The sequence below is a fragment of the Trachypithecus francoisi genome, unplaced genomic scaffold (assembly GCF_009764315.1).
Source record: "Trachypithecus francoisi isolate TF-2019V2 unplaced genomic scaffold, Tfra_2.0 Lachesis_group11, whole genome shotgun sequence".
Classification (NCBI taxonomy): domain Eukaryota; kingdom Metazoa; phylum Chordata; class Mammalia; order Primates; family Cercopithecidae; genus Trachypithecus; species Trachypithecus francoisi.
The window spans coordinates 80,034,746-80,061,438 of record NW_022681456.1 but is presented as its reverse complement, the minus strand read 5'-3'; the positions used below and the strand labels follow the sequence as shown (position 1 = coordinate 80,061,438).

The window sequence follows — 26,693 nt, the reverse complement described above, 5'->3', positions numbered from 1 at the left end:
TCCTGCCTCAGAATTCCAAGTAGCTGGGACTACAGCAGTGCACCACCACGCCCAGCTACTTTTTTTTGGGCGGGTAGAGATGGGGTCTCACTATGTTGCCTAGGCTGATCTCAAACTCCTGGGCTCAAGTGGTCTTCCTGCCTTGGCCTCCCAAAGTGCTGGTGTTACAGGAGTGAGCTACCACACCCAGCCCATCTTGGGTATTTTATTTGTTGGTTTTATTTATTTATTATTTTTTATTATGTTTTTTCTTTTTTTTTTTTTCTGAGATGGGGTCTGGCTCTGTCGCCCAGGTTGGAGTGCGGTGGTGCGATCTCGGCTCACTGCAAGCTCCGCCTCCCAGGTTCACACCATTCTCCTACCTTAGCCTCCAGAGTAGCTGGGGCTTACAGGAGCCCGCCACCATGGCCGGCTAATTTTTTTGTATTTTTAGTAGCGACGAGGTTTCACCATGTTATCCAAGATAGTCTTGATTTCCTGACCTCGTGATCCGCCCGCCTCGACCTCCCAAAGTGCTGGGATTACAGGCATGAGCCACGGTGCCCGGCCTATTTTTTATTTGAGATGGAGTTTTCTTGTCGCCCAGGCTGGAATGCAATGGCGCAATCTCGCCTCACTGCAACCTCCGCCTCCTGGGTTCAAGTGATTCTCCTGCCCCAACATCCCGGGTAGCTGGGATTACAGGTACCCACCACCACATCCAGCTAATTTCACCCAACATGGGGCTTCCTCATGTTGACCAGGCTGGTCTCGAACTCCTGACCTCAACTGATCTGCCTGTCTTGGCCTCCCAAAGTGCTGGGATTACAGGCGTGAGCCACTGCGCCTGGCCTTTGTTTATTTTAAATAAGGTTTCTTGCTGGGCGCGGTGGCTCACGCCTATAATCCCAGCACTTTGGAAGGTCGATTCAGGCAGATCATCTGAGGTCGGGAGTTTGAGACCAGACTGACCAAATTGGTGAAACCCCATCTCTTCTAAAAATACTAAATGAGCCAGGCATAGTGGCGCCTTCCTATAATCTCAGCTACTCAGGAGGTTGAGGCGGGAGAATCGTTTGAACCCAGGAGGCAGGAGGTTGTGGTGAGCTGAGTTCGAGCCATTGCACTCCAGCCTGGGCAACAAGAGTGAAACTCCATTCCAAAAAAAATAATAATAATAAGGTTTCTTCAGATGGGAATGATTTGAACACATGCCATAATAACCTGACTCAAGTAGAAAGCAGAAAGATGGAAAAATCTGAGCTATTTACTCTCGACCTAAACAAATTTCTACAAAAGGAACACAATATTGAGACAAAATTTATTTCTAAATCATTTGAGCTAATATGGGAAAGCTTCTCCTTTATATCCCCTCTCAGCAGAAAAAAAAATTCCTCAGCCGGGCAGGGTGGCTCACGTCTCTAATCCCAGCACTTTGGGAGGTGGAAGCAGGTAGATCACCTGAGGTCAGGAGTTCGAGACCAGCCTGGCCAACACGGTGAAACCCCATCTCTACTAAAAATACAAAAATTAGATGGGCGTGGTGGCAGGCACCTGTAATCCCATCTAATCGGGAGGCTGAGGCAGGAGAATTGTTTGAACCCGGGAGAGGGAGGTTACAGGGAGCCGAGATCACGCCATTGCACTCTAGCCTGGGCAATAAGAGCGAAACTCTTGTCTCAAAAAAAAAAAAGTTGGCTAGGCGCGGTGGCTCACGCCTGTAATCCCAGCACTTTGGGAGGCCGAGGCAGGCAGATCACGAGGTCAGGAGATCGAAACCATCCTTGCGAACACGGTGAAACCCCGTCTCTACTAAAAATACAAAAAAATTAGCTGGGCCTAGTGGTGGGCGCCTATAGTCCCAGCTTCTAGGGAGGCTGGGGCGGCATGAACCTGGGAGGCGGCGGAGCTTGCAGTGGGCTGAGATCGCGCCACTGCACTTCAGCCTGGGTGACAGAGCGAGACTCCATCTCAAAAAAAAAAAAAAGTCAAGAAAAAAAATTCCTCACACAGTAACTTTCCCCCAAACCCACATACCACATAGTTTACCATTCCAGAGGAAATTAACATACCAATATTGAAAGGTGTACCAACACTGTAACACAAGCCAAATAGACTTGGGGGTTGGGAGGAGTCTATTGAAAGCTAGGAAAGCCAGTCCTATAAGGGGATTATCCCTTTTTCTAACACTTTGGCACTGCTGCTTCTACTTCGGTTTCCACCCAAAAGACAACATAGTATGATTTAAAAAGAGCCTGGGTTGGCCAGGGACAGTGATCCACACCTATAATCCCAGGCCAAGGCAGGCAGACTGGTTGAACCCAAGAGTGCGAGACCAGCCTGGGTAACACAGTGAGACCCTGTCTCTATTGTAAAGATAAAAATATGTAAAAATTTAAATTAAAAAAAATTAAAGTTTTTGAAGAGGCAGGGTCTTGCTATGTTAACCAGACGGGAGTGCAGTGGCTATTCATAGGCCTAATCTCACTAATGCTCAGAACAGGAGTTCTGACCTGCTCTGGTTCACTCCTCCTTAGGCAACCTGGTGGTCCCTCACTCCTGGGAGGTCACTATATTGATGCCAAACTTTTTTTTTTTTGAGACGGAGTCTCGCTCTGTCGCCCAGGCTGGAGTGCAGTGGCCAGATCTCAGCTCACTGCAAGCTCCGCCTCCCGGGTTTATGCCATTCTCCTGCCTCAGCCTCCCGAGTAGCTGGGACTACAGGCGCCAGCCACCTTGCCCAGCTAGCTTTTTTTTTTTTGTATTTTTTTTTAGTAGAGACGGGGTTTCACCGTGTTAGCCAGGATGGTCTCGAACTCCTGACCTCGTGATCCGCTCGTCTCGGCCTCCCAAAGTGCTGGGATTACAGGCTTGAGCCACCGCGCCCGGCCATTGATGCCAAACTTAATGCAGACACCTGATCCGTTTAGTGCACTATAGCCCAGAACTCCTGGACTCAAGCAATCCTCCCACTTCAGCCTCCCTAGTAGCTGGGACTACAGGTACACACCACCACACCTGGACTCTAAATGCTTTTATGAGAATCAAAAGAAGCACGAGAGGTAGAATCTGATCACTGTCTAGCACAAAGTAGGCATTCAGTTATAGACAATGCTGATTTGTTCCAGTCTTTCATGAAATCCAGGGCATTTCTGAAAAAGGACCAATGTTTAATTTGTCTACCCCAAACCTTATCTTTCCCCCTTTCATCTATGGTACGGTACCAGTAGCTCAATGACAGAGAAAGAGTTTCAAGTATCTTTCAAACACCCCAAATATTTCCAGTGGTGATTAAATGGGCCCAATAAATATCTTCAAAATCTTCAGGTGTTACTTTAGTTCCTATCTGTTAGTGCTCTAGAGGTCTCTCAAACTCAACAGTTCTCATCACTGGTGGAAGCTGTGATACCACTCCTTTCTAGAAAGAGGGCATCTTCTGATTGTTGTGCTACCCATACTTGCACTCTGGGTGCTAGAGATGCTAAGCATCCTGCAAAATGCGTGAATGATCCCACCTACAACGCCAGTAATTCTCCAGATGAGAAACTTTGATCATGTAATGAAATAACCTCCTGTATGTTTCAAAGGTTCTTGACACATAGCCTTTATCCAAAAGTATTGGTAAACCACTGTATCTTTCAGTGTATTTAGGTCCTATACTGCAGAGCTGTGCCATCCAATATGGTAACCACTAGCCACATCTGCCTATTTGAAATGCAGCTAGTTTGAATGGAGATGTACTATAAAGTGTAAAATATATCCCAGATTTTCAAGTTTTAGCACACACACACAAAAAATTTCATTAATAACTTTTGTACTGATTAACGCTGAAATAGTATTTTTCATATACTAGGTTAAATAAAATATTATTAAAATTAATTTCACAGCCGGGCATGGTGGCTCACACCTGTAATCCCAGCACTTTGGGAGGCCAAGGCAGGTGGCTCACTTGAGCCTGGAAGTTCCAGACCAGCCTGAGCAACATGGCAAAACCCTGCCTCTACTAAAAACACAGTCACCCAGGCTGGAGTGCAGTGGCGCAATCCTGGCTCACTGCAACCTCTGCCTCCTGAGTTCAAGCGATTCTCCTACCTCAACCTCCCCAGTAGCTAATTTTTTAATTTTTAGTAGATGGGGTTTCACCATGTTGGCCAGGCGGGTCTCAAACTCCTGACCTCAGGTGATCCGCCTGCCTCAGCCTCCCAAAGTGCTGAGATTAGAGTACAAGCCACCACGCCTGGCCTTATAAGCACTACTGTTTATCCTTATTTCACTGAGGAGATAAAATGATTAAGGAAATTAGCCAAGGCTATCCAGTTTGTATCATAAGTGATGGAGTTAGAATCTAGATCCAGGCAATCTGACTCCCTAGTCTGTGCTCCTAACCAATTCATTATACTGCCTTTCAAAAGCAGTATCATTAGCACATAAGCTCCACAAGCGGGGAGATTTTGTTTTGTTTACTGCTGTGTCTTCTAACTCTTAGGAAGAGTGCGGAAGGGAGAAGAAAAAGACAAAGATGCTCGTGATTCCTAAGGAAATAAACCAAAGGTATCTATCTCTACAGAGTACCAAAGCCTGGGGAAAAAAAGGAACTTACTCAGAAAAGCCTTTCCACTTCAGTAGATATTCCACTTGTCCCTTAACTACACGCCTGTCTAGCACCTTCTCCACAACGTACTCCTCCTCATCCTCTGAAGAAGAACTGTCAGCTGTCCGCTTGGTTTTCTTTCCCATGTTGCACACCGTTCCACCTGAAAGACTAAGGCCACCGGGTCCCTGTAAAGGCAAAGGACAAAATGGTTAGAATCCATGTGAAGAGTTAAAAACTTTGTCTCTTCTTGATGGGATGAAAAGGGGATAACACCAAGTTGCCATGTGCCCTGCTCTTGAGTCTCAAATCATTCTACAAATGAGTCCTAAGAATTTAATTTAAAAATGAATCAGTCTTCACTTCCTCAGCTACAACCTTCTCTTCGGCTAAAGAGACCAAAATTATTAGAAGGCACAACTGTCTAACTCTTCTATTCCAGATTCCAAAAGACAAGTAGTGTGGTATGTTATTCCTGGCTATGTTTATAGCTATTTACAAGCCAGAAACTCAAACACAAATGTGCAAAATCTTCAGTTAAATGAACCAAGATAAAATTAAAACCTTTTTCTCCAAGGTGAATAAGGGTCTTTATAAAAATGAAAAAAGAAAAGCCACTAAAATATGAGTTTTGTGTGCTCTGAGCATCTTGCCCAATCTTTTAACAGCACAAAAAAGGCTTGCTCGGGCATCTTTCACCACATTTTCAGTGACTTGGTACATTTCCCTTAAACAAATTGAGCTTGTCCCTTCAGAGTATCCATCAGCTCACAAAAGTAAGGCTGACATCTCAAACACACTAAGCTTCCTTTTTAGAAAGCTAATTTGGGGATGGGAGGGAGGCAGAAAGGAGAAAAAAATTTTCAGTCCTAAAATTCAAAATTAGTCACTAGATTGTTCAGTAATTCCCAAGATGTAACTAATCCAAATAGTTAAGAAGGTACCTCTCCTCTTAACTGAAGTTGACTCAGGGCCAAAGGAAGAGGAGGAGGAAAAAGAAGTCTGGCCCCAGACTCAGCATCAACATGAAGCCTCCTCAAAATACAGAGGAACCATTCATAGGCCCAAGGAAAGCTGAAGCAAGGAAACACAAATGGAAATTGAGTTAAGCTCAGAAATATGCACACCAGGGGGTACTCAACAGAGAATCTAGTTTAAAAAATTCCCATGTTGTTGTTCCACAATCATTTTTAAGAATTCTTCCTTAACCATGCTAAGTGGCGCCTACAGTCTGGATTACAGAGTAGCAGAAATTGTTTTCTTAGCTGAACTCCATTATTGTTTTCCTGTAATCTTTAAAGATGTTTATCAGCACCCTGTAAATATTTCCACCCTGACCAGAAAACCACTGGGTCAGGGATGGCCCACTACTAATCTCAGAATGATGTTCAAGTCACATAAAAAGTGGCAATTATCAATTCACTTCAAATTAGCAAAATTTTAAAAATTATTACAAGAATATATAGTTGGAAACCATATCCCCAGAACTTATTAGCAATAGGTCTGCCCACCTAAAATACTGCCTATACCCATTACTGCCCTATAAGACTAAGTTTTTATTAAAATACTCTATTTGGAAGAGGTAGTAGGAAAATGTAAGTGCGGGGGGGTGAAAATAATTTTTCCAAGAATTTAGAAGAGTCCTAAGCTTCAAGAAAATATTTTATGTGGTTTATTTAAAATGAAACAGCCTCCAACCTCACCAGAGACAGGAAATGTCATATTCCAGGGGGAGTACCCCACCCCCACCCCCACTCACCTTGGAATTTCCGGGAGCTGAGCAGTTTAGGTCAGAGCGCTGGGGTTAAAACCAGCCCCATGTTAGATGCATGCAGTTAAGCATTGTGGCTATGGCCTCCCCTGCCTCACCAGGAAAAACAAGGATTTACATGTGTTCTTCATTTTGAGGGAGAGAAAAGAAAAATCTCCCTTTATACCTTCATGCAGAAGAGAAGCCCCAAAGGTAGAAAATGAATGGGGGTTCCCTCCTTTACCTACCGGATCGCCCCAGTTCTTTCTTTCCCTCTGGGCTAACAGGAGGGGCCTCCCTCCCAGGTCTGGGTCTTGGCGGGCTGGCAGCTCCCCCGCCCCCACCCAGCTGCCTGGGCGCCACTGCGCAGCTGTCCCAGTCCGTTGCCATAGCAACTGGCAGCAGTACTACACTAAGGGGGAGAAGCAAATGGAAAAGTTAAAAGGCTTAACTTTCCTTTTCAGTGAAGACTGGGTGGAGAAGTTGGAAGGTACCTCTCTTGGCCTCAAGGCTAAGGCATTCAGAGCTCAAGGGAATTACTTCTTAGGTTTTAAATCCAGTATTTATGCTTATTCCTCTAACAGCACTGTAAATTAATCAATAGCATTTTAAGATCACCTAACAAGATTACAGCTCAACTGAAGGGGGGAGGGGAAAGGCTCGATCCTTCTACAACACGATCAGTACAAACCACCCATCACTTAATACAGCCCACCAGAGCACTTCGGGCAACCCCATTTTACCATCTGTCACAGAAGTTAATTAAAATTGCTTGAGGGGAAAAATAACAGGAAACAGGGGAAGGGAAGTATTTTAAAGACACTGTATAACTTTCCTTCTTTGGGGTGATTACTAGAGACAAAATCCAAAGACATGAAGCACTACCAAAACACCAACCAAAAAAAAAAAAAAAAAAACTTTTAACTAAAATTACAGGTGGAGGGCCGGGCACAGTGGCTCATGCCTGCAATCCCAGAACTTTGGGAGGCCGGGGCAGGGCAATCATTTGAGGTCAGGTGTTCGAGACTAGCCCGACCAACATGGTGAAACCCCGTCTCTACTACAAATACAAAAACATTAACCAGGCACGGCGGCAGGCGCATATAGTCCCAGCTACTCAGGGGGCTGAGGGAGGAGAATCGCTTGAACCTGGGACGCGGAGGTTGCAGTGAGCCAAGATCGCGCCACTGCACTCCAGCCTGGGCGACAAGAGTGAGACTGTCTCAAAAAAATAAAATAAAATAAATTTAGGTGGAAAAAAATTCCTAAGAAGTTTAAAAAAAAAGAAGAGAGCGGTTCTGCCACAACCTAATGGTTGATAAATTAAAACCAGTTCTAGGTTGTTCTATAATGTTATGAAACAGATTTTTAAATAATTATTCATCACCTGATACATTATTAATGTACAACTCTCTGTATCAGTATGTCCCAATACTTGAGAAAAGGAGTACTGGGATAAATAAAAAAGACATACAGAGACTTGAAATACTATTAAGTTTTCCATTCTTCTGGCTCTAAAGAACATTTTTGAGAGCTTCAAAACTACTCTGCTTTATAGATATGGGAACTTTAAAGCCAGAAGTGGCTGCCATAGGACAGTAAGAAAAAGGGACAATCAAAAGCAAAGGACTCAGTTGAGCCAAGCACGGTGGCCCACACCTGTAATCCCAGCACTTTGGGAAGCCGAAGCGGATGGATTACCGGAGGTCAGGAGTTGGAGACCAGCCTGACCAACATGGTGAAACCCCATCTCTACTAAAAATACAAAAATTGGCCAGGCATAGTAGCACATGCCTGTAATCACAGCTACTGGGGAGGCTAAGGCAGGAGAAGCGTTTGAACCTGGGAGGCAGAGGTTGCAGTGAGCCGAGATTGCGCAACTGCACTCCAGCCTGGGCAACAAGAGCGAACCTCTGTCTCAAAAAAATAAATAAATAAATAAGAAAGAACGCAGTTGAGAAGAAGCATAGAATGGTGACTATTTTGGCTGTCAAACAGAAGAAACCATAGGGTGTAAGACCAAAGGAGAACTTTTTTTTCTTTTTTTTTTTTTTGAGACGGAGTCTCGCTCTGTCACCAGGCTAGAGTGCTGTGGCGTGATCTCGGCTCACTGCAACCTCCAGCTCCCTGGTTCAAGGGATTCTCTTGCCTCAGCCTCCCAAGTAGCTGGGATTACAGGCATGTGCCACCATGCCCAGCTAATTTTTGTTATTTTTAGTAGAGATGGGGTTTCATCACATTGGCCAGGATGGTCTTGATTTCCTGATCTCGTGATCCACCCGCCTCGGCCTCCCAAAGTGCTGGGATTACAGGCATGAGCCACCACACCCGTCCAGAAATTTTTTAATTACAAAAGATTTCCTCAAATTGGAATGGATCATCAGCAAACCTCCGATTAAAAACTGCATTTTTCAACTCTTCTTACCTTTTGTTTTAAACTTTTCATAATTAAGGGATATGAAAACAATACCAAACATTGAAACAGGATCCTGGCTCTGATTAACTTGCCATGTGTGATCTTGAGTAAATAAATTTTCCATCTAATCCCGGCATCATTTAAACAGGCTAAATAAATCTGTACTACCCGCCCTACCTACCTCCTAGGGAAAAAGTGAGTTTATGTTGAAACCAAAGATCTATTAAGTCCCCCAAAGAGAACCTTCTGTAAAAATATGTCAGGGCTGAATACAACAGCAGAAGAAAATATGTGACCTTCCAAATTCCTAAGCTAGTAAACCAAATCACATGCAGTAACTCCTGCAGCTGAACACATTAGTAGATAGCAAGAAAATGAGGAACAGGGCCGGGCGCGGTGGCTCAAGCCTGTAATCCCAGCACTTTGGGAGGCCGAGACGGGCGGATCATGAGGTCAGGAGATCGAGACCCTCCTGGCTAATACAGTGAAACCCCGTCTCTACTAAAAATACAAAAACTAGCCGGGCGAGGTGGCGGGCGCCTGTAGTCCCAGCTACTCGGGAGGCTGAGGCAGGAGAATGGCGTAAACCCGGGAGGCGGAGCTTGCAGTGAGCTGAGATCCGGCCACTGCACTCCAGCCTGGGCGACAGAGCGAGACTCCGCCTCAAAAAAAAAAAAAAAAAAAAAAAAAAAAAAGAAAATGAGGAACAGTGTCTTTGTTAACTAGGCACTAGAAAACGAATAAACCTTCGGAGAACAGGGTAGGTATGTTCTCTCTCAAGGGCAAAATACTTATTCCTTGAAACTCAGACAAACTTTAAAGATGGCAGAATGAAAAGACTAATAGTAACTCTGTGAAGGAATAAGGAACAGGAAAGAATGACAGCAATACTAACATTTTGGTGAAATCTTTCAGAGAAAGAAAAGTGAATTTAAAGAGGAAAGAGACAAAAATATTCTGGTGTCCACTCCTCCCCACAAAACATCAGGAAATAAAGATTGAGTTCAATTCCCTCCTTTCCACCCTTAAAAACTGCCTAAAGGGCACATGGGCTGAGGTCCTTTTCTTTTTGGGAAATGGGTTTTGTAACCACTGACAAATCAAATTAGGCCTGATGCCAGGAGTCAAGAGTCCAACCATAATATTCTTTAAAGGATGGCATGCAATTGTCTTGTAAATCTCCTGGACAGTCACAGATCAGAAGCTGGCAAGGATGACGACATACTTCTGATGGAATGTGTCGTATCTTAACCTTGAAGTTACAGATCTGCTCAGGAACAGCAGTAAGAAATGAGAAATGCACTCAGACATCGGAGGGGACATAATTCTCTTTTAGACAGTGTGACCCAGAGTATTAGGGTCAAATGAAACACAAAGCCAGTCAAACAATTTAAGGGCTAGAGCCTGGACCAGATAAAGCATCAAGACTGGTGGTTCACACTGAGCTTAGGGGGAGGGGGCTTTCTAGCATGAGAAATGAGACACGGTTGGCAGGATGATGGAGTGATTAAGGTAGAATCCCAATACGATGACAGAGGAAAAGAAGATGAGCCTCTGAACACAACCTTATCCTTGTGGAAATCTCCAAAGGAAAGGGTGAGCAACTTCTCAAATTTCTAGAGTCTTTCAGGAATAATTGCTCTCAGCCTTCTCTCTTAAATATAGATAGGAACTATCTGGTAAAGCTACCCAGTAACTATAGATAGATTACAGCACCTAAGGCCCATAGAGATGAGAAAAGAGGCTGGGTGCGGTGGCTCACGCCTGTAATCCCAGCACTTTGGGAGGCTGAGGCGGGCAGATCTCCTGAGGTCAGGAGTTCCAGACCAACCTGGCCAACATGGTGAAACCCTGTCTCTACTAAAAATACAAAAATTAGCCAGGCATTGTGGCAGGCACCTGTAATCCCAGCTACTCGGGAAGTTGAGGCAGAAAAATCGCTTGAACCCAGAAGGTGGAGGTTGCAGTGAGCCAAGATTGAGCCATTGCACTCCAGCCTGGGCAACAAGGGCGAAACTTCGTCTCAAAAACAACAACAAAAAATTCAGCCCCCAGTAATTACAGAGAGGGCATCACAAGCAAGCTAAGGCAACCCAGAAAAACAAGAGGTAGGCCGGACACAGTGGCTCCTGCCTATAATCCCAGCACTATGGGAGGCGGAGGCAGGTGGATCATGAGGTCAGGAGTTCAAGACCAGCCTGGTCAATATGGTGAAACCCCATCTGTACTAAAGACACACAAAAATTAGTCAGGCGTGGTGTAATCCCAGCTACACAGGAGGCTGAGGCAGTTATGCACCTGTAATCCCAGCTACTCAGAAGGCTGAGGCAGGAGAATCGCTTAAACTGGGAGACAGAGGTTGCAGTGAGCTGAGATGGCACCACTGCACTCCAGCCTGGACAACAGGGCAAGACTCCATCTCAAAAAAAAAAAAAAAAAAAGGCTGGGCACAGTGTCTCACGCCTGTAATCCCAACACTTTGGGAGGCCGAGGCGGGTGAATCATGAGGTCAGGAGATCAAGACCATCCTGGCTAACACGGTGAAACCCCGTCTCTACTAAAAATACAAAAAATTAGCCGGTTGTGATGGCAGGAACCTGTAGTCCCAGCTACTCCAGAGGCTGAGGCAAGAGAATGGCATGAACCTAGGAGGTGGAGCTTGCAGTGAGCCGAGATCGCACCACTGTACTCCAGCCTGGGCGACAGTACGAGACTCCGTCTCAATAAAAAAAAAAAAAAAAAAAAAAAAAAAAAAAAAAAAGAGGTAATGGTTAGCCCTTGGCATTGACCATTTAATCCTGGAACAACCTACACAGGGTCCCTGGTATCTGTCTGCTTTGTCCAGTTCAGGCTCTACTCTCATCCCTCCAGTCATTTCTTTTTTGAGACAGGGTCTCGTTCTGTTGTTCAGGCTGTAGTGCAGTGACGCGGACAGTTCATTGCAGCCTCAAACTCCTGGGCTCAAGCAATCCTCTCACCTCCTGAGTAGTTGAGACCACAGGGGCACACCACCATGCCTGGCTACATTTTTTTATTTTTTTGGTGAGATGCAGTCTCACTGTGTTGCCCAAGCTGGTCTCAAACTCCTGGGCTGAAGCAATCCTCCTGCCTTACCCCTACAAAGCACTCACTACTTCTCAATACCAATTCCGGTGGCTTTTCTTACATCTTGTTATAGCCATTTAAGTTTAATCACCACTTATGAGCAAAAGTACACATAATTCTAGATCTTTCACTAAGCTTTCTTTTTATTAAGAATGAAAGCCAGCTGGGCGCAGTGGCTCACGCCTGTAATCCTAGCACTTTGGGAGGCCAAGACGGGTGGATCACCTGAGGTCGGGAGTTTGAGACCAGGCTGGCCAACATGGCGAAACCCCGTCTCTACTAAAAATACAAAAATTAGCCAGGTGTGGTGGCAGGTGCCTGTAATCCCAGCTACTGGGGAGGCTGAGGTAGGAGAAGCGCTTGAACCTGGGAGGTGGAGTTTCTGTAAGCCAAGATCGCGCCATTGCACTCTAGCCTGGGAGACAAGAGTGAAACTCCGTCTCAAAAAAAAAAAAAAGAAAGAAAAAGAAAGCCAATTGGTAAGCTACCTCGCTGAACTACCCACTGAATTATTTAAACATGGTAATCAAACCAAATGTCAAGATGCATAATCAATGTGCTCTCCATTTTAGAGTTTCAACATAAATTCTATAAGCCCCCTAACAAGGCAAAATCCTTGAGGAAGTAAGCCAGGGTTAAAGAGCAGAGGAGAGTACATATGCAAAGCTCCCTATCACATGGATTAATTAAATACGCCATTGATGAGTGGTTGCAGTTGGCCCAGACTTGCGAAATTCCCACTTTTCCTTAAGGCCCTTAGGGAGACAGTGACTTAGGTGAAGATTAAATTGTCAGCTACAGCAGTCTTCAAGGCATCCTCTATATATAGCCTTATTGCAACAAATAAAACAGATGAAAACAAACCAAACTTACAGAAACATTTTAATCTGCTCTATGTTCCTTGCTCTTTATGGAGCTTGAAGTACTGATGGTCTTAGGTATGTAACACAAACAGCATAAAACTAAAATATCCTCTATAAAGATGTTTTCTTGCAGTGGATTTATGATTTCTAAAGTATTAGCCATGTGGCATTTTAACAAAAACATAGCATAGAGATTCACATTACAGCTTTCCTGGCTGTCTCAGGTTTTGTTAAATGGGCTGATAACTATCACTCCACCTCCACCAAAAGCCCATGAGCACCCAATTCAAGAGGAGTTAAAAGCTTTTTAAATGTCTGTTTAAGAGACTAGATTAGGAAAGAGTTGAAAAGAAAGATTAACTATGGTCGTTAACACCCCCATCATTAACAAGCCACATACAGACAACACAAACTTTATTAACAGAAGAGAGCATGGAGGGAAGAAATGTTCTCCCATTGGCTAGCACAGCTCTAGTTCATGATCTTTTAAAAATCAGGCCAAGAGGCTGGGCACAACGGCTCATAGCTGTAATCTCAGCGCTTTGGGAGGCTGAGGCAGGCAGATCACTTGACGTCAGGAGTTCAAGACCAGCATGGCCAACATGGTGAAACACCATCTCTACTAAAAATACAAAAATTAGCCAGGTAAGGCAGTGCACACCTATAATCCCAGCTATTCAGGAGGCTTAGGCAGAAGAAGCGCTTGAACCAGGGAGGCAGAGGCTGCAGTGAGTGGAGATGGTGCCACTGTACTCCAGCCTGGGCAACAGAGGCAGACTCTTGTCTCAAAAAAAAAAAAAAATCAGGCCTGGCGTGGTGGCTCAATCCTGTAATCCCAGCACTTTGGGAGGTAGAGGCAGGCGGATCACGAGGTCAGGAGATCGAGACCATCCTGGCTAAAACGGTGAAACGCCGCCTCTACTAAAAATACAAAAAATTAGCCGGGGCGTGGTGGTGGACGCCTGTAGTCCCAGCTACTCGGGAGGCTGAGGCAGGAGAATGGCGTGAACCCAGGAGGCAAAGCTTGCAGTGAACTGAGATCATGCACTGCACTCCAGCCTGGGTGACAGAGCAAGATTCCATCTCAAAAAAAAAAAAAAAAAAATCAGGCGAAAACTCCTGCTACAGTGATCATGGGAGTAAAGAGCCTTTTGTTCTTTTAGATAAAAACAGCCGGGCGTGGTGGCTCACCCTGTAATCCCAGAACTTTGGGAGGCAGATCACCTGAGGTTAAGAGTTCGAGACCAGCCTGGCCAACATCGCAAAACCACATCTCTACGAAAAATACAAAAATTAGCCAGGCATGGTGGTGGGCACCTGTAATCCTAGCTACTTGGGAGGCTGAGGCAGGAGAATTGCTGGAACCTGGGAAGCAGAGGTTGCAGTGAGCTGAGATCCTGCCACTGCACTCCAGCCTGGGCGACAGAGCCAGACTTCGCCTCAAAAAACAAAAACAAAAAAAAATGTATACTTGGCTGGGCGCGGTGGCTCACGCCTGTAATCCCAGCACTTTGGGAGGCCGAGGCAGACGGATCACGAGGTCAGGAGATCAGGACCATCCTGACTAACACAGTGAAACCCTGTCTCTACTAAAAATACAAAAAAATTAACCAGGCATGGTGGCAGGCACCTGTAGTCCCGGCTATTTGGGAGGCTGAGGCAGGAGAATGGCATGAACCCGGGAGGCAGAGCTTGCAGTGAGCCAAGATCACACCACGGCACTCCAGCCTGGGCGACAGAGCCAGATTTTGTCTCAAAAAAAAACAAAAACAAAAAAAAATGTATACTTGGCTGGGCGCGGTGGCTCACGCCTGTAATCCCAGCACTTTGGGAGGCCGAGGCAGACGGATCACGAGGTCAGGAGATCAGGACCATCCTGACTAACACAGTGAAACCCTGTCTCTACTAAAAATACAAAAAAATTAACCAGGCATGGTGGCAGGCACCTGTAGTCCCGGCTATTTGGGAGGCTGAGGCAGGAGAATGGCATGAACCCGGGAGGCAGAGCTTGCAGTGAGCCAAGATCACACCACGGCACTCCAGCCTGGGCGACAGAGCCAGATTTTGTCTCAAAAAAAAACAAAAACAAAAACATATACTTGGCTGGGTGCCATGGCTTACATCTATAATCCCAACAATTTGGGAGGTTGAGGCAGGAGGACAGCTTGGGCCCAGAGTTCAAGACCAGCATGAGCAAACATAGGGAGACCTCCCCAATATGTAAAATAATAATTGTATATATACACATTCTAAATGGCGACAAAGGCTGCCCTGTAAGTTCCATTTGGTTGTATGTCCCCCCAGCTCTGATTACCAACATATTATAAATGAATGTCGGTTACAAGACTCAATTTTCAGAATTGCTTGAAGGTATCAGTCTGGTAAACTGGTGTATTTAGTAGTAACACAAAAATTCTTGCTTGATATCTCATCATTTTATACTGGATTTTCTTTTTTTCACCCTCATTAAAATCTACTGAATTTCCTCTCTCAACTACCAGTTTTCAGAAACATGCATTCTATTTTATAGAATAAGATGTTGCCCTATAAAAAAAAAGTATCAGTTTTCTTTAAATTTAGTTAGGGTACACCTAAACCCACCACTGGGCAAGAGGTTAACTATCCAATTGTTTCAAGATTTATGAGAAAGCAGAATTTGGCACCACCATGGGAAAATGCCTTCCAGATGGTGTTTTCCAACAACTCTATCCTTGGAAATGTACTGAACTCATCTCAAGGCACCACACTCTCAGGTGGGTGTTAATCTCACATCCACTCCTCTCAAGCGTAATGAAACATGAATTTGGAGACCTCATCACCTTTCACAAAGAACCTGGCAATACCATCATAAATAAATCTTGAGGAAAATGGGTAAGAGCAACATTTGAGTAGATTATCATGAATCTTAGATTTATACATACCACTTTGGCAGATCATGTTCACAAAATATGGAAGGATTAAAAGAAAACTGAAAATGCTCATTCCCAAATAAAATTATGGTGATAAAGCAGTTTCCAAATATTAGTCATAAAATTAAGACTCAGTCCTTACCATGGCATTATCTAGCTTGCATATTTTAGATCTCAACAGCTTAAGGGTTACAAAGGCTTCTTCAGGTCATTTCAACAAATCATCCATTTTTTTTTTTTTTTTGAGACGGAGTCTCACTCTGTCACCCAGGCTGGAGTGCAGTGGCAGATCTCAGCTCACTGCAAGCTCTGTCTCCCGAATTTACGCCATTCTCCTGCCTCAGCCTCCTGAGTAGCTGGGACTACAGGCGCCCACCACCTCGCCCAGCTAGTTTTTCTGTATTTTTTGGTAGAGACAGAGTTTCACCGTGTTAGCCAGGATGGTCTCAATCTCCTGGCCTCGTGATCCGCCTATCTCGGCCTCCCAAAGTGCTTGGATTACAGGCTTGAGCCACCGCGCCCGGCCCAAATCATCCATTTTACAAAGAGCCTGTGTTAAGTCAGGCAATTTTTTTTTTTTTTTTTGAGATGGAGTCTAGCTCTGTCGCCCAGGCTTGAGTGCAGTGGCACGATCTTGGCTCACTGCAAGCTCCATGTCCCGGGTTCATGCCATTCTCCTGCCTCAGCCTCCTGAGTAGCTGGGATTACAGGTGCCTGCCACCACGCCTGGCTAATTTTTTGTATTTTTAGTAGAGACGGGGTTTCACAGTGTTAGCCAGGATGGTCTCGATCTCCTGACCTCATGACCCACCCACCTCGGCCTCCCAAAGTTCTGGGATTACAGGCGTGAGCCACAGCGTCCAGCTGACAATTTGTTTTCTTAGCATCAGTTTGAAGAAGACATTTGGCTGGGCATGGTGGCTCACACCTATAATCCCAGCACTTTGGGAGGCGGGTGGATCACTTGAAGCCAGGAGTTCGAGAACAGCCTGGCCAACATGCCAAAACCCCATCTCTACTAAAAATACAAAAATTAGTCAGGCGTGGTGGTGGGCACCTGTAATCCCAGCTACTCAGGAGGCTGAGGCAGGAGAATCGCTTGAATTCGGGAGACGGAGGTTACAGTGAACTGAGATTGCACCATTGCAATCCAGCCTGGGTGACAGAGCTAGACTTCATCTCAAACAAACAACAACAACAACAAAAAAAAAGGGTATCCTTGGCTGCTCCTGAGCCATGTATTATGATCCTGACCAATTTCTCTCTGTGGGAATTTAAAAGCTGTAAAAAAAAAAATACATAATGGGTGACGACAGGAGAAACAAACCCACACCAGAAGTTATCGAACCTTGCAGGTCTTTTCAAGTAGCTCTATTGACATTTAAGTTGAGTTACTATGCCACAATATCATAAAAGTATGCTCTACACTTCAACTATATTGATAGTTAAATGCAAAGAAAGGCATCAGATAAATGGCTAAAGGAATGGGTAATCTCAGACCACCCAGCTCTTCAATTGAGTGTTTTGATGTGTTACATAAGATTTTTCTGACTCCCTTTTTGTCCAGTTTCCAACTACATTCCCAATTCAAATCCTATGCCAAAAACATGATTAATATAGTAATTCTGATCCTTGTTCTAAAATTGGTTGATTATGGGATATTTATTGAGGGCCTAAAAAATGTCAAGCATTGCATGAGCACAGTCTATTCCAGGTTTCAATTTTAAGGCGAGGATTTTTGAAGTTCCTCCTTGGTCAAGTTACCACCTCCTCCAAAGGTAGTTATAGAAAAGGTAAAAGGTGGCCGGGCTTGGTGGCTCAAGCCTGTAATCCCAGCACTTTGGGAGGCCGAGATGGGCGGATCACGAGGTCAGGAGATCGAGACTATCCTGGCTAACACGGTGAAACCCCGTCTCTACTAAAAAAATACAAAAAACTAGCCGGGCGTGGTGGTAGGTGCCTGTAGTCCCAGCTACTCGGGAGGCTGAGGCAGGAGAATGGTGTAAACCCGGGAGGCGGAGCTTGCAGTGAGCTGAGATCCGGCCACTGTACTTCAGCCTGGGTGACAGACCGAGACTCCGTCTCAAAAAAAAAAAAAAGAAAGAAAGAAAAGGTAAAAGGTAAATTGCCAATAGTGGAAAGATAGGACAGGAGTAAGTACATGTGGGTCTTAACCCAACTAGATCACTAAAAGGTCAAGTTGGATAATTTCATTAACTCTCATGGGTGTTAGTTATTAGCCCTACTTAAACATCTGTTGTGGGAAAAACAAGAAAATACTCTGAAAAATATAAAGCAAATAGAAGTTAAATGTCTGACAGTAGATGAAGTTAAAAGTAACTGTTTTGGGCCAGGTGTGGTGGCTCACGCCTGTAATCCCAGCACTTTGGGAGGCTGAGGTGAGCGTGTCACGAGGTCGGGAAAAACAGACCATCCTGGCTGGTGAAAGTCTGTCTCTTGGTGGCACATGCCTGTAGTCCCAGCTACTCAGGAGGCTGAGGCAGAAGAATTGCTTGAACCCCCCAGGAGGCGGAAGTTGCAATGAGTCGAGATTGCACCACTGCACTCCAGCCTGAGTGACAGAGCAAGGCTCCGTCTCAAAATAAATAAATAGATGTTTTGATAAGCGTTCCTGCTTCTGTTTTCTGGAAGAGTTTGTATAAAATTGGTATTTCTTCCTAAAAAGTTTGGTAAAATTCTTCAGTGAAGCCATCTGGGCTCAGAGTTTTCTTTTTCTTTTGAGACAGTCTTGCTCTGTCGTCTAGGCTGGAGTGCAGTGGTGCAATCTCAGCTCACTGCACCCTCCGCCTCCAGGGTTCAAGCGATTCTCCTGCCTCAGCCTCCCGAGTAGCTGAGACTCAGGAGCACACCACCATGCCTGGCTAATTTTTGTATTTTTAGTAGAGATGGGGCTTCACCATGCTAGCCAGGCTGGTCTTGAACTCCTGACCTCGTGATCCACCTGCCTCAGACTCCCAAAGTTCTGGGATTATAGGCACGAGCCATTGCGCTTGGCCTGTGCCTGGCGTTTTCTTTGTGGGATGATTTCTATCTACAAATTCCTTTTCCTTAACAGAGATAGGGCCACTAAGGTTCGGACGTTTTCTTCTTATTTTTTCCTGTAGAGAGGTCTCATTATGTTTCCTAGGCTGGTCTTGACCTCTTGGCCTCCCAAAATGTTGAGATTACATGTGTAAACCTCCATGCCCACCCAAGGTTCTGTATTTAAGTGAGTTTTGGTAGTCTGTCTTCAAGGAAGTTTCTAACTTCAACTAAGACACTGAATGTATTCATATCGTTTTTCTTTTTTTTTTTGAGACGGAGTCTCGCTCTGGAGTGCGGTGGCCAGATCTCAGCTCACTGCAAGCTCCGCCTCCCGGGTTTACGCCATTCTCCTGCCTCAGCCTCCCAAGTAGCCGGGACTACAGGCGCCCGCCACCTCGCCCAGCTAGTTTTTTTGTATTTTTTTAGTAGAGATGGGGTTTCACCGTGTTAGCCACGATGGTCTCGATCTCCTGATCTCCTGATCCGCCCATCTCTGCCTCCCAAAGTGCTGGGATTACAGGCTCGAGCCACCACGCCCGGCCCATATCGTTTTTCAAAATATCCCCTTATTACTTTTATCTGTAGGATCAGTAGCGATATTCCTTATTTCCTAATATTGGCAATTAGTATCTTTTTTCCTGATTTATCAATTTTATTCATCTTTTCAAAGAACTTTCCATTTTACTGATATTCTCTATTGTTCTATATACCAATAACTGCTGCTTTTATCATTACTGTTTTCTTGTTTACTTTGGATTTAATGTGTTCTTTTTCTAGGTTCATAGAGCCAAAACTGTCAGTGACCTGCTTTTGTTGTTAAAGTATTTAATGCTATCAATTTCCCTTTAAGCACTGTCTTAACTGCATCCCACAAGTTTGCTTTGTTTTGTTTTTGAGATAGGGTCTCTGTCACCCAGGCTCAAGTGCAGTGGCAGGATCACAGCTCAATGCAGCCTTGATCTACCAAGCTCCACTGAGCTTCCCACCTCAGCCTTCCAAGTAGCTGGGACTACTGGCAAGCCACCACTCCTGGATACTGTTTTGTTTTTTCTAGAGACTAGGTCTCACTATGTTGCCCAGGCAGGTCACGAACTCCTGGGCTCGAGTGATCCTCTCGCCTCAGCTTCAGTGTTGGGTTTACAGGAATCAGTCACAGCACCCAGCCTCATCCTAAAAGTTGATATATCGTCTTTTCATTTTCATTCAGTTCCAAGTATATTTTAGTTTTCTTTGCAATTTCCTCTTTGTAGGTGGGTTACTTTGAAGTGTGTTGTGTAGTTTCACAATATTTAGGGATTTTTCTTGATATCTTTGTTACTGATGTTTTATTTAATTGCACTATGATCAGGAAAGAAACATACCTTGGCCAGGCATAGTGGCTCATGCCTGTAATCCCAGCACTTTGGGAAGCTGAGATGAGAGGATCACTTGAGCCCAGGAGTCTGACACCAATCTGGGCAACATAACAAGACCCTGTCTCTACCAAAAAAAAAAAAGGGTGGGGGGGCTAAGCATGGTGGCACATGCCAGTGGTCCCAGCTTTTCTGAAGGCTGAGGCAGGAGGATCACTTGAGCCCAGGAGTTTCAGGCTGAAGTGAGTTATGATTGTGCCACTGAACTCCAGCTTGGGGGACAGAACAAGACCCTATTTAAAGTTTTTAAAAAACCTTTATGATTGAATCCTTTTGAATTTGAGACTTACTGACCCAGAAAATAAACTGTGTAAATGTTCCATGCGCACTTGAAAAGCACATGTATTCTGTTGTTGCTTGTACTATTCTATAAATGTCAATTATATCAGGTTATTGGCAGTGTTGTTCAAGTCTTCTGTTTCCTTACTTTGTCTACCTGTTTTATCAGTTACTGAGAGGCACTGAAATTTCCAAATATAATTGCAGATGTCTGTTATTTCCTTTTTTTTAATTTGAGACGGAGTCTTGCTCTGTCACCCAGGCTGGAATGCAGTGGTGCAACCTCAGCTCACTGCAACCTCCGCCTCCCAGGTTCAAGCGATTCTCCTGTCTCAACCTCCCAAGTAGTTGGGATTAATTACAAGCGCACACCACTATGTCCAGATAATTTTTGTATTTTTAGTAGACAGTTTCGCCATGTTGGCCAGGCTGGGCTGGAACTCCTGACCTCAGGTAGTCCACCAACCTCAGCCTCCCAAAGTGCTGGGATTACAGGCATGAGTCACCGCGCCTGGCTTGTTACTTCATTTCTGTTTTCCTTGGTGTATGTTGAAGCTTTATTATTAGCTTTTAGGACATTTAGAATTGTTATATCCACTTGATGGATTTATTCATTTATTACATAACCCGGTGTTTGTTATTTGCCCTATTTCATAAGTCTATCATGGAAAAATAATAAGAAAATACTTTGGAAAATATATAGGAAACAGAAGGAAAAATGTTTAATAATCAAGAAAGTTAAAAAAATTTTAATGAATTTTCTTTATTATCTGTAAGTCTTATCTATGCTTATCTCTATTCATATAAATGAGGTTTGCTATGTTTTATCAGATCTTAGGCATAATTTATTGTTGTGAAATACTGAACAAATTAGCAGTATATTACCCTCCACAACTCCCAGTGAGGTGAGGTGCACAGATTTAGGGATGAGAAACGAGGCACAGAGAGTTCAAGGATTTGCCTTAAAAACAAAACTTAAGATTTCCCAGCCTGTTAGTTGACCTCTTTAGTACAGAGCATTTTATTCCGACATAATTATATTTTATTCTGACATAATTATGCCCTCTGGCTCAGATATGAACTTGCTTTATTCTAAGAAACATAGATTACTATCAGAAAAATACTTGAATCCAATTTGGTTCCTCCTCTCCACAGAAGAAATAAATAACAAGTGTGTTGTAAAACCTGATCTTCAAACAGTCCTTTCAAATACAACATCTCAAGCTCAGGGCTTTATCTAGTGTCCTTCCTAGTAATGAAACAGGATGGAACAGGCATTCAGTGAGTCTGAAGAGTAAGACTGCAAGTGAAAATTTTTACTCTCTCTATGACCTAGTTTCAGGTAGAAAAAAATTTGTCAGTGTTTAATTTTGATGAACTACTACTACTGGAAAGAAAATCCAGGCTACACAGTCTATAGCCTCACTAGAAATACAGTGAAAATGTCCCAGCTAGTCTATTACATCCCTTATAGAAAACCTTTTCTTTAGAAAGGTTTAAGCACACAGCTAACAAATACAGGTTATCCTGTGTTAATATCCCAAGGAGTTAACATTCAGCCAACAGCTCAGTCTTCCATCCTTCAAGTCTTAGGCAAGAACAGGACTACACTGACACAAAACGTTGTAATTTGTAATGTTTTGATTCACATTTAAAATTACTGACTTAAGACCTGTAATCCCAGCACTTTGGGAGGCCGAGACGGGCGGATCACGAGGTCAGGAGATCGAGACAATCCTGGCAAACACAGTGAAACCCCGTCTCTACTAAAAATACAAAAAAAATTAGCTGGGGGCGGTGGCGGACGCCTGTAGTTCCAGCTACTCGGGAGGCTGAGGCAGGAGAATGGCGTGAGCCCGGGAGGCAGAGGTTGCGGTGAGCTGATATCCCGCCACTGCACTCCAGCCTGGGCGACAGAGCAAGACTCCATCTCAAAAAAAAAAAAAAAAAAAAATTATTGACTTAAAAAGCAAACTCCAAGATGACTTAGGAGACACTTCATAAAGTCTGAGGTCTAGAAGGCTTGTTAACGATCACTTATCCAACTCCCTCCCTATAAGATGAAGAAACTAAGGACTAAAGAGGGCAGATGGCTCACCCATGGTTACACCATTAGATAATGGCAGAGGTAGGACAAGAACCCAGGTTTCTGAGCCTTTTTTCACTTGCCTCTCTTTCTTTAAAAATAACCTTTTCTGAATTAGGTCAAATCTATTTGGGTAGAGGTTAGGGAACCAGTGTGTAGTGGTCTGAATGATGGCCCTCCCCCAACAGAGATTCATATCTTAATCCCTTGAACCTGTAAATGTTACTTTATATAGCAAAAGATGTGATTAAAAGATGAATCTGGCCAGGCGTGGTGACTCATGCCTGTAATCCCAGCACTTTGGGAGGCTGAGGCAGGCGGATCACCTGAGGTCAGGGGTTTGAGACCAACCTGGCCACAATGGTGAAATCCCATCTCTATTAAAAATACATAAATTGGCTGGGCACCTGTAATCCCAGCTACTCAGGAGGCTGAGGCAAGAGAATAGCTTGAACCTGGGAGGCGGAGGTTGCAGTGAGCCGAGATTGCACCAATGCACTCCAGACTGGGCGACAAAACGAGACTCTGTCTCAAAATAAAATAAACATGAATCTACATTTTTTTTCAAGGACCTGCCACTTTAGGAATAAAATGTATTTTAAATCTGCTCTCTCAGGTTGAATTAAAAGATAGGAGAGGAGAAATTTATCTCTGGTTCATCCAAGTGGTTTCTTATTTGCAATCATACGTATCTTTATAATACAGAGGTAGAGGGAGAGTTCTGATGCAAGTACCCAAGACAGAAGACAATGTGAAAACAGAGCAGAGAGACATGCCAAGGAATGCTGACCATAATCAGAAGCTAAAAGAGGCAAAGAACACAGTCTCTCCTACAGCCTCCAAAGGGGCCTCAATATCTTGATTGTAGACTTCTGGGCTCCAAAATTGTGAGAAGAATAAACTCCTCGTTTTTTTTTTTTTTTTTTTTTTTTTGAGACGGAGTCTCGCTCCGTTGCCCAGGCTGGAGTGCAGTGGCTGGATCTCAGCTCACTGCAAGCTCCGCCTCCCGGGTTTACACCATTCTCCTGCCTCAGCCTCCCGAGTAGCTGGGACTACAGGCACTCACCACCTTGCCCGGCTAGTTTTTTGTATTTTTAGTAGAGATGGGGTTTCACCGTGTTAGCCAGGATGGTCTCTATCTCCTGACCTCGTGATCTGCCCATTTCAGCCTCCCAAAGTGCTGGGATTACAGGCTTGAGCCACTGCACCCGGCCAACTCCTCTTGTTTTTTTTTTTTTTTTTTTTTTTGAGACGGAGTCTCGCTCCGTTGCCCAGGCTGGAGTGCCGTGGCCGGATCTCAGCTCACTGCAAGCTCCGCCTCCCGGGTTTACGCCATTCTCTCGCCTCAGCCTCCCGAGTAGCTGGGACTACAGGCGCCCGCCATCTCGCCCGGCTAATTTTTTGTATATTTTAGTAGAGACGGGGTTTCACCGTGTTAGCCAGGATGGTCTCGATCTCCTGACCTCGTGATCCGCCCGTCTCGGCCTCCCAAAGTGCTGGGATTACAGGCTTGAGCCACCGCGCCCGGCCTAACTCCTCGTTTTAAACCACCAAGTCTGTGGTAATTTGTTACAGCAGCCACAGGAAACTAATATACAGGGAGAATAAAATTTTAAAAATCATAAAGTAGACATATATAAAACATTACTGATGCAAAAAGAATTGTGTTTCAGACAACCCAAAGAATGTCTAAAACCTTTAATCCCTCATTTTCAAAGGGTAAATTGAGGCAACTGCAGGATACAATTTGCCCCAAAGAAATTGGCAGATCTGAGAAGAGAAACTCAGAAAGATCTAATATTTACATAGCTGCTAACAAGAACAGTGTAGGTTTTTCTGCAAACATGCTAGTTGGTAGAGCTCCTGGACAGACTAAACATAGGCAGCAGTTGTCACAGTGGGTGTTCTTCCAGCACAAGTGTAAAGCTGTCATCAGAAATGAATATGTGGCTTCCAGTGGCTTACAGAAATCCAACAAATCTGCATCTTGGACTCTGGACAAGCGAACTCTTCTCAGGATGACCTGGACTCCTTCCTATTAGTACAATGATCAGTTAAAATCATTCTCTATAAGCAAGGAAGAAAAATAAAAGTTTATGTCAGGAGAAAAAGATGATTGCCCAGAGTCCAAGTTCACGAATAGCAGATATGTAAACAGCCATACTGAATCAAGTGGTATCTCATATTGTAATTTATTACTTTTAAAATCAATATCCATAACATAGCTTTAGGCCCAGTTTCATGTAAGGTGAATGGAAATAAAAACAATCTAAGTAAAAGGACAAAATAAAGACTAGAAATGCTTTACCACGACAGTTATTAATTAAATGGGCTATATCAATAAGATACAGAAATCATGCTATGCAGTTAAAGACCTCAATAGAGCTGGGCACAGTGGCTCGCACCTGTAATCCCAACACTTTAGGAGGCCGAGGCAGTTGGATCACAAGGTCAGTAGATCGAGACCATCCTGGCTAACACGGTGAAAACTCGTCTCTACTAAAAACACAAAAAAATTAGCCAGGCATGGTGGCACATGCCTGTAATCCCAGCTACTTGGGAGGCTGAGGCAGGAGGATCACTTGAACCTGGGAGACAGAGGTTGCAGCGAGCCAAGATCACGCCACTGCACTCCAGCCTGGGCAACAGAGTGAGACTGTCTCAAAAACAAACAAATCTCAATAGAAGCAAAAAAATACTTGGTCTTCCTCAAAAATCTTTGTACCCTGATACCAAACCTTTCTCTTTTCTAGAGTATTGTTAAAGGCTCTGAGAATCTCCAGAATTTCCCCAGCCATATACAAATCCAGCCACTTCAAATGTAGGCCCACTCTTCCTTTCCCCAACTATCACCCTGCTTACCTACTACCCAAATTGAAGCTTTCCACTTACTACTTTTCAGACAGAACAGTGAAAAAATATATTCCCCTTTATAGTAAACACTTTTAGATTTGGTTGCAATGGTTAGGTATATCTCTAAGTTGTTCTTTTCTTTTTTTTTGAGACAGTCTCGCTCTGTCATCCAGGCTTGAGTGCTGTGGTGCCGAGTCTTGGCTCGCTGCAACCTCCGCCTCCCAGGTTCAGCAATTCTCCTGCCTCAGCCTCCAGAGTAGCTGGGACTACAGGTGCCCGCCTCCACGTCTGGCTAATTTTTTGTATTTTTAGTAGAGATGGGGTTTCACCGTGTTAGCCAGGATGGTCTCAATCTCCTGAACTCATGATCCGCCCGCCTCGGTCTCCCAAAGTGCTGGGATTACAGACATGAATCACTGCACCCGGCCGGTATGTCTCTAAATTCTAAGTACAAATGCTGTAACTTTTGTAATTGGAGGCCCAACACGTATCACTCTGGAAGTTAGGATTTCTAACTCTGTGATATTCCCAGAATTTCAATGAAAAATTACCCACTAAAATTTCACCACGAGAGAGAAAAGTTCATCATATCTACTAATTATCACATTAGAGGCTGGGCACAGTGGCTCACGCTTGTAATCTCAGCACTTTGGGAAGCCAAGGCAGGCGGATCACCTAAGGTCAGGAGTTCGAGGCCAGCCTGACCAACATGGAGAAACCCTGTCTCTACTAAAAATTAGTAGGGCGTGGTGGCACATGTCTGTAATACCAGCTACTCAAGAGGATGGGGCAGAAGAATCGCTTGAACCCGGGAGACGGAGGTTGACATGAGGCAAGATTGCGCCATTGCACCCCAGACTGGGCAACAAGAGCGAGACTCCATCTCAAAACAAACAAACAAAAAACCCTATCACATTGTGAGAGATTTTGCAATATTTTTATTGCTTTCCCTCTTTAAGCACTGTGAGACTTTATAATAAAACAAGCAATTTTCACTTGCACACCACAGTAAACTAGAAAGTCTCGGCTTGGCTCCTATAATCTTTCAAAGTAAAACACATGAGTAAAAACACCAAGTAACAGGTCACTGCTTAATCTGTTTAGATACTCCTTGACTTATAGGTTGAAAATACGAAAAATTGAAAATTCATTTCCTACACCTAAGGTGTTCCTACTGAACATCATAGCTTAGCCTAGCCTACTCTTAAATGTGTTCAGAATACTTACATTAGCCTACTGTTGGACAAAATCACCTAACACAAAGCCTATTTTATAATAAAGTGTTGAATATCTCATGTAATTGGTTGATTACTGTACCGAAAGTGAAAAACAGAATGGTTATGTGGATACTTGAAGTATGGTTTCTACTGAAAGGAAATTAATTGCTTTCCACACCATTGTAAAA

The 26,693-nt window shown here is 44.1% G+C and overlaps 1 protein-coding gene across 2 annotated transcripts in view; it reads right to left on the bottom strand.

Annotated features, from left to right (window-relative positions):
* Positions 1–26,693, bottom strand: part of CBX5 (chromobox 5) — a 45,466-nt gene that overhangs the window by 14,863 nt on the left and 3,910 nt on the right. The window contains exons 1-2 of one of the 2 annotated variants that reach the window (XM_033221821.1): positions 6,569–6,648; positions 4,580–4,758 (exon numbers count right to left, since the gene is read on the bottom strand). In XM_033221821.1, coding sequence (XP_033077712.1) covers positions 4,580–4,716 — 137 coding nt within the window. In that variant the 5' untranslated portion in view covers positions 4,717–4,758; positions 6,569–6,648. Of the gene's footprint in view, positions 1–4,579; positions 4,759–6,568; positions 6,649–26,693 lie in introns of those variants that run through there. The other variant, XM_033221820.1, reaches the window with a different exon arrangement.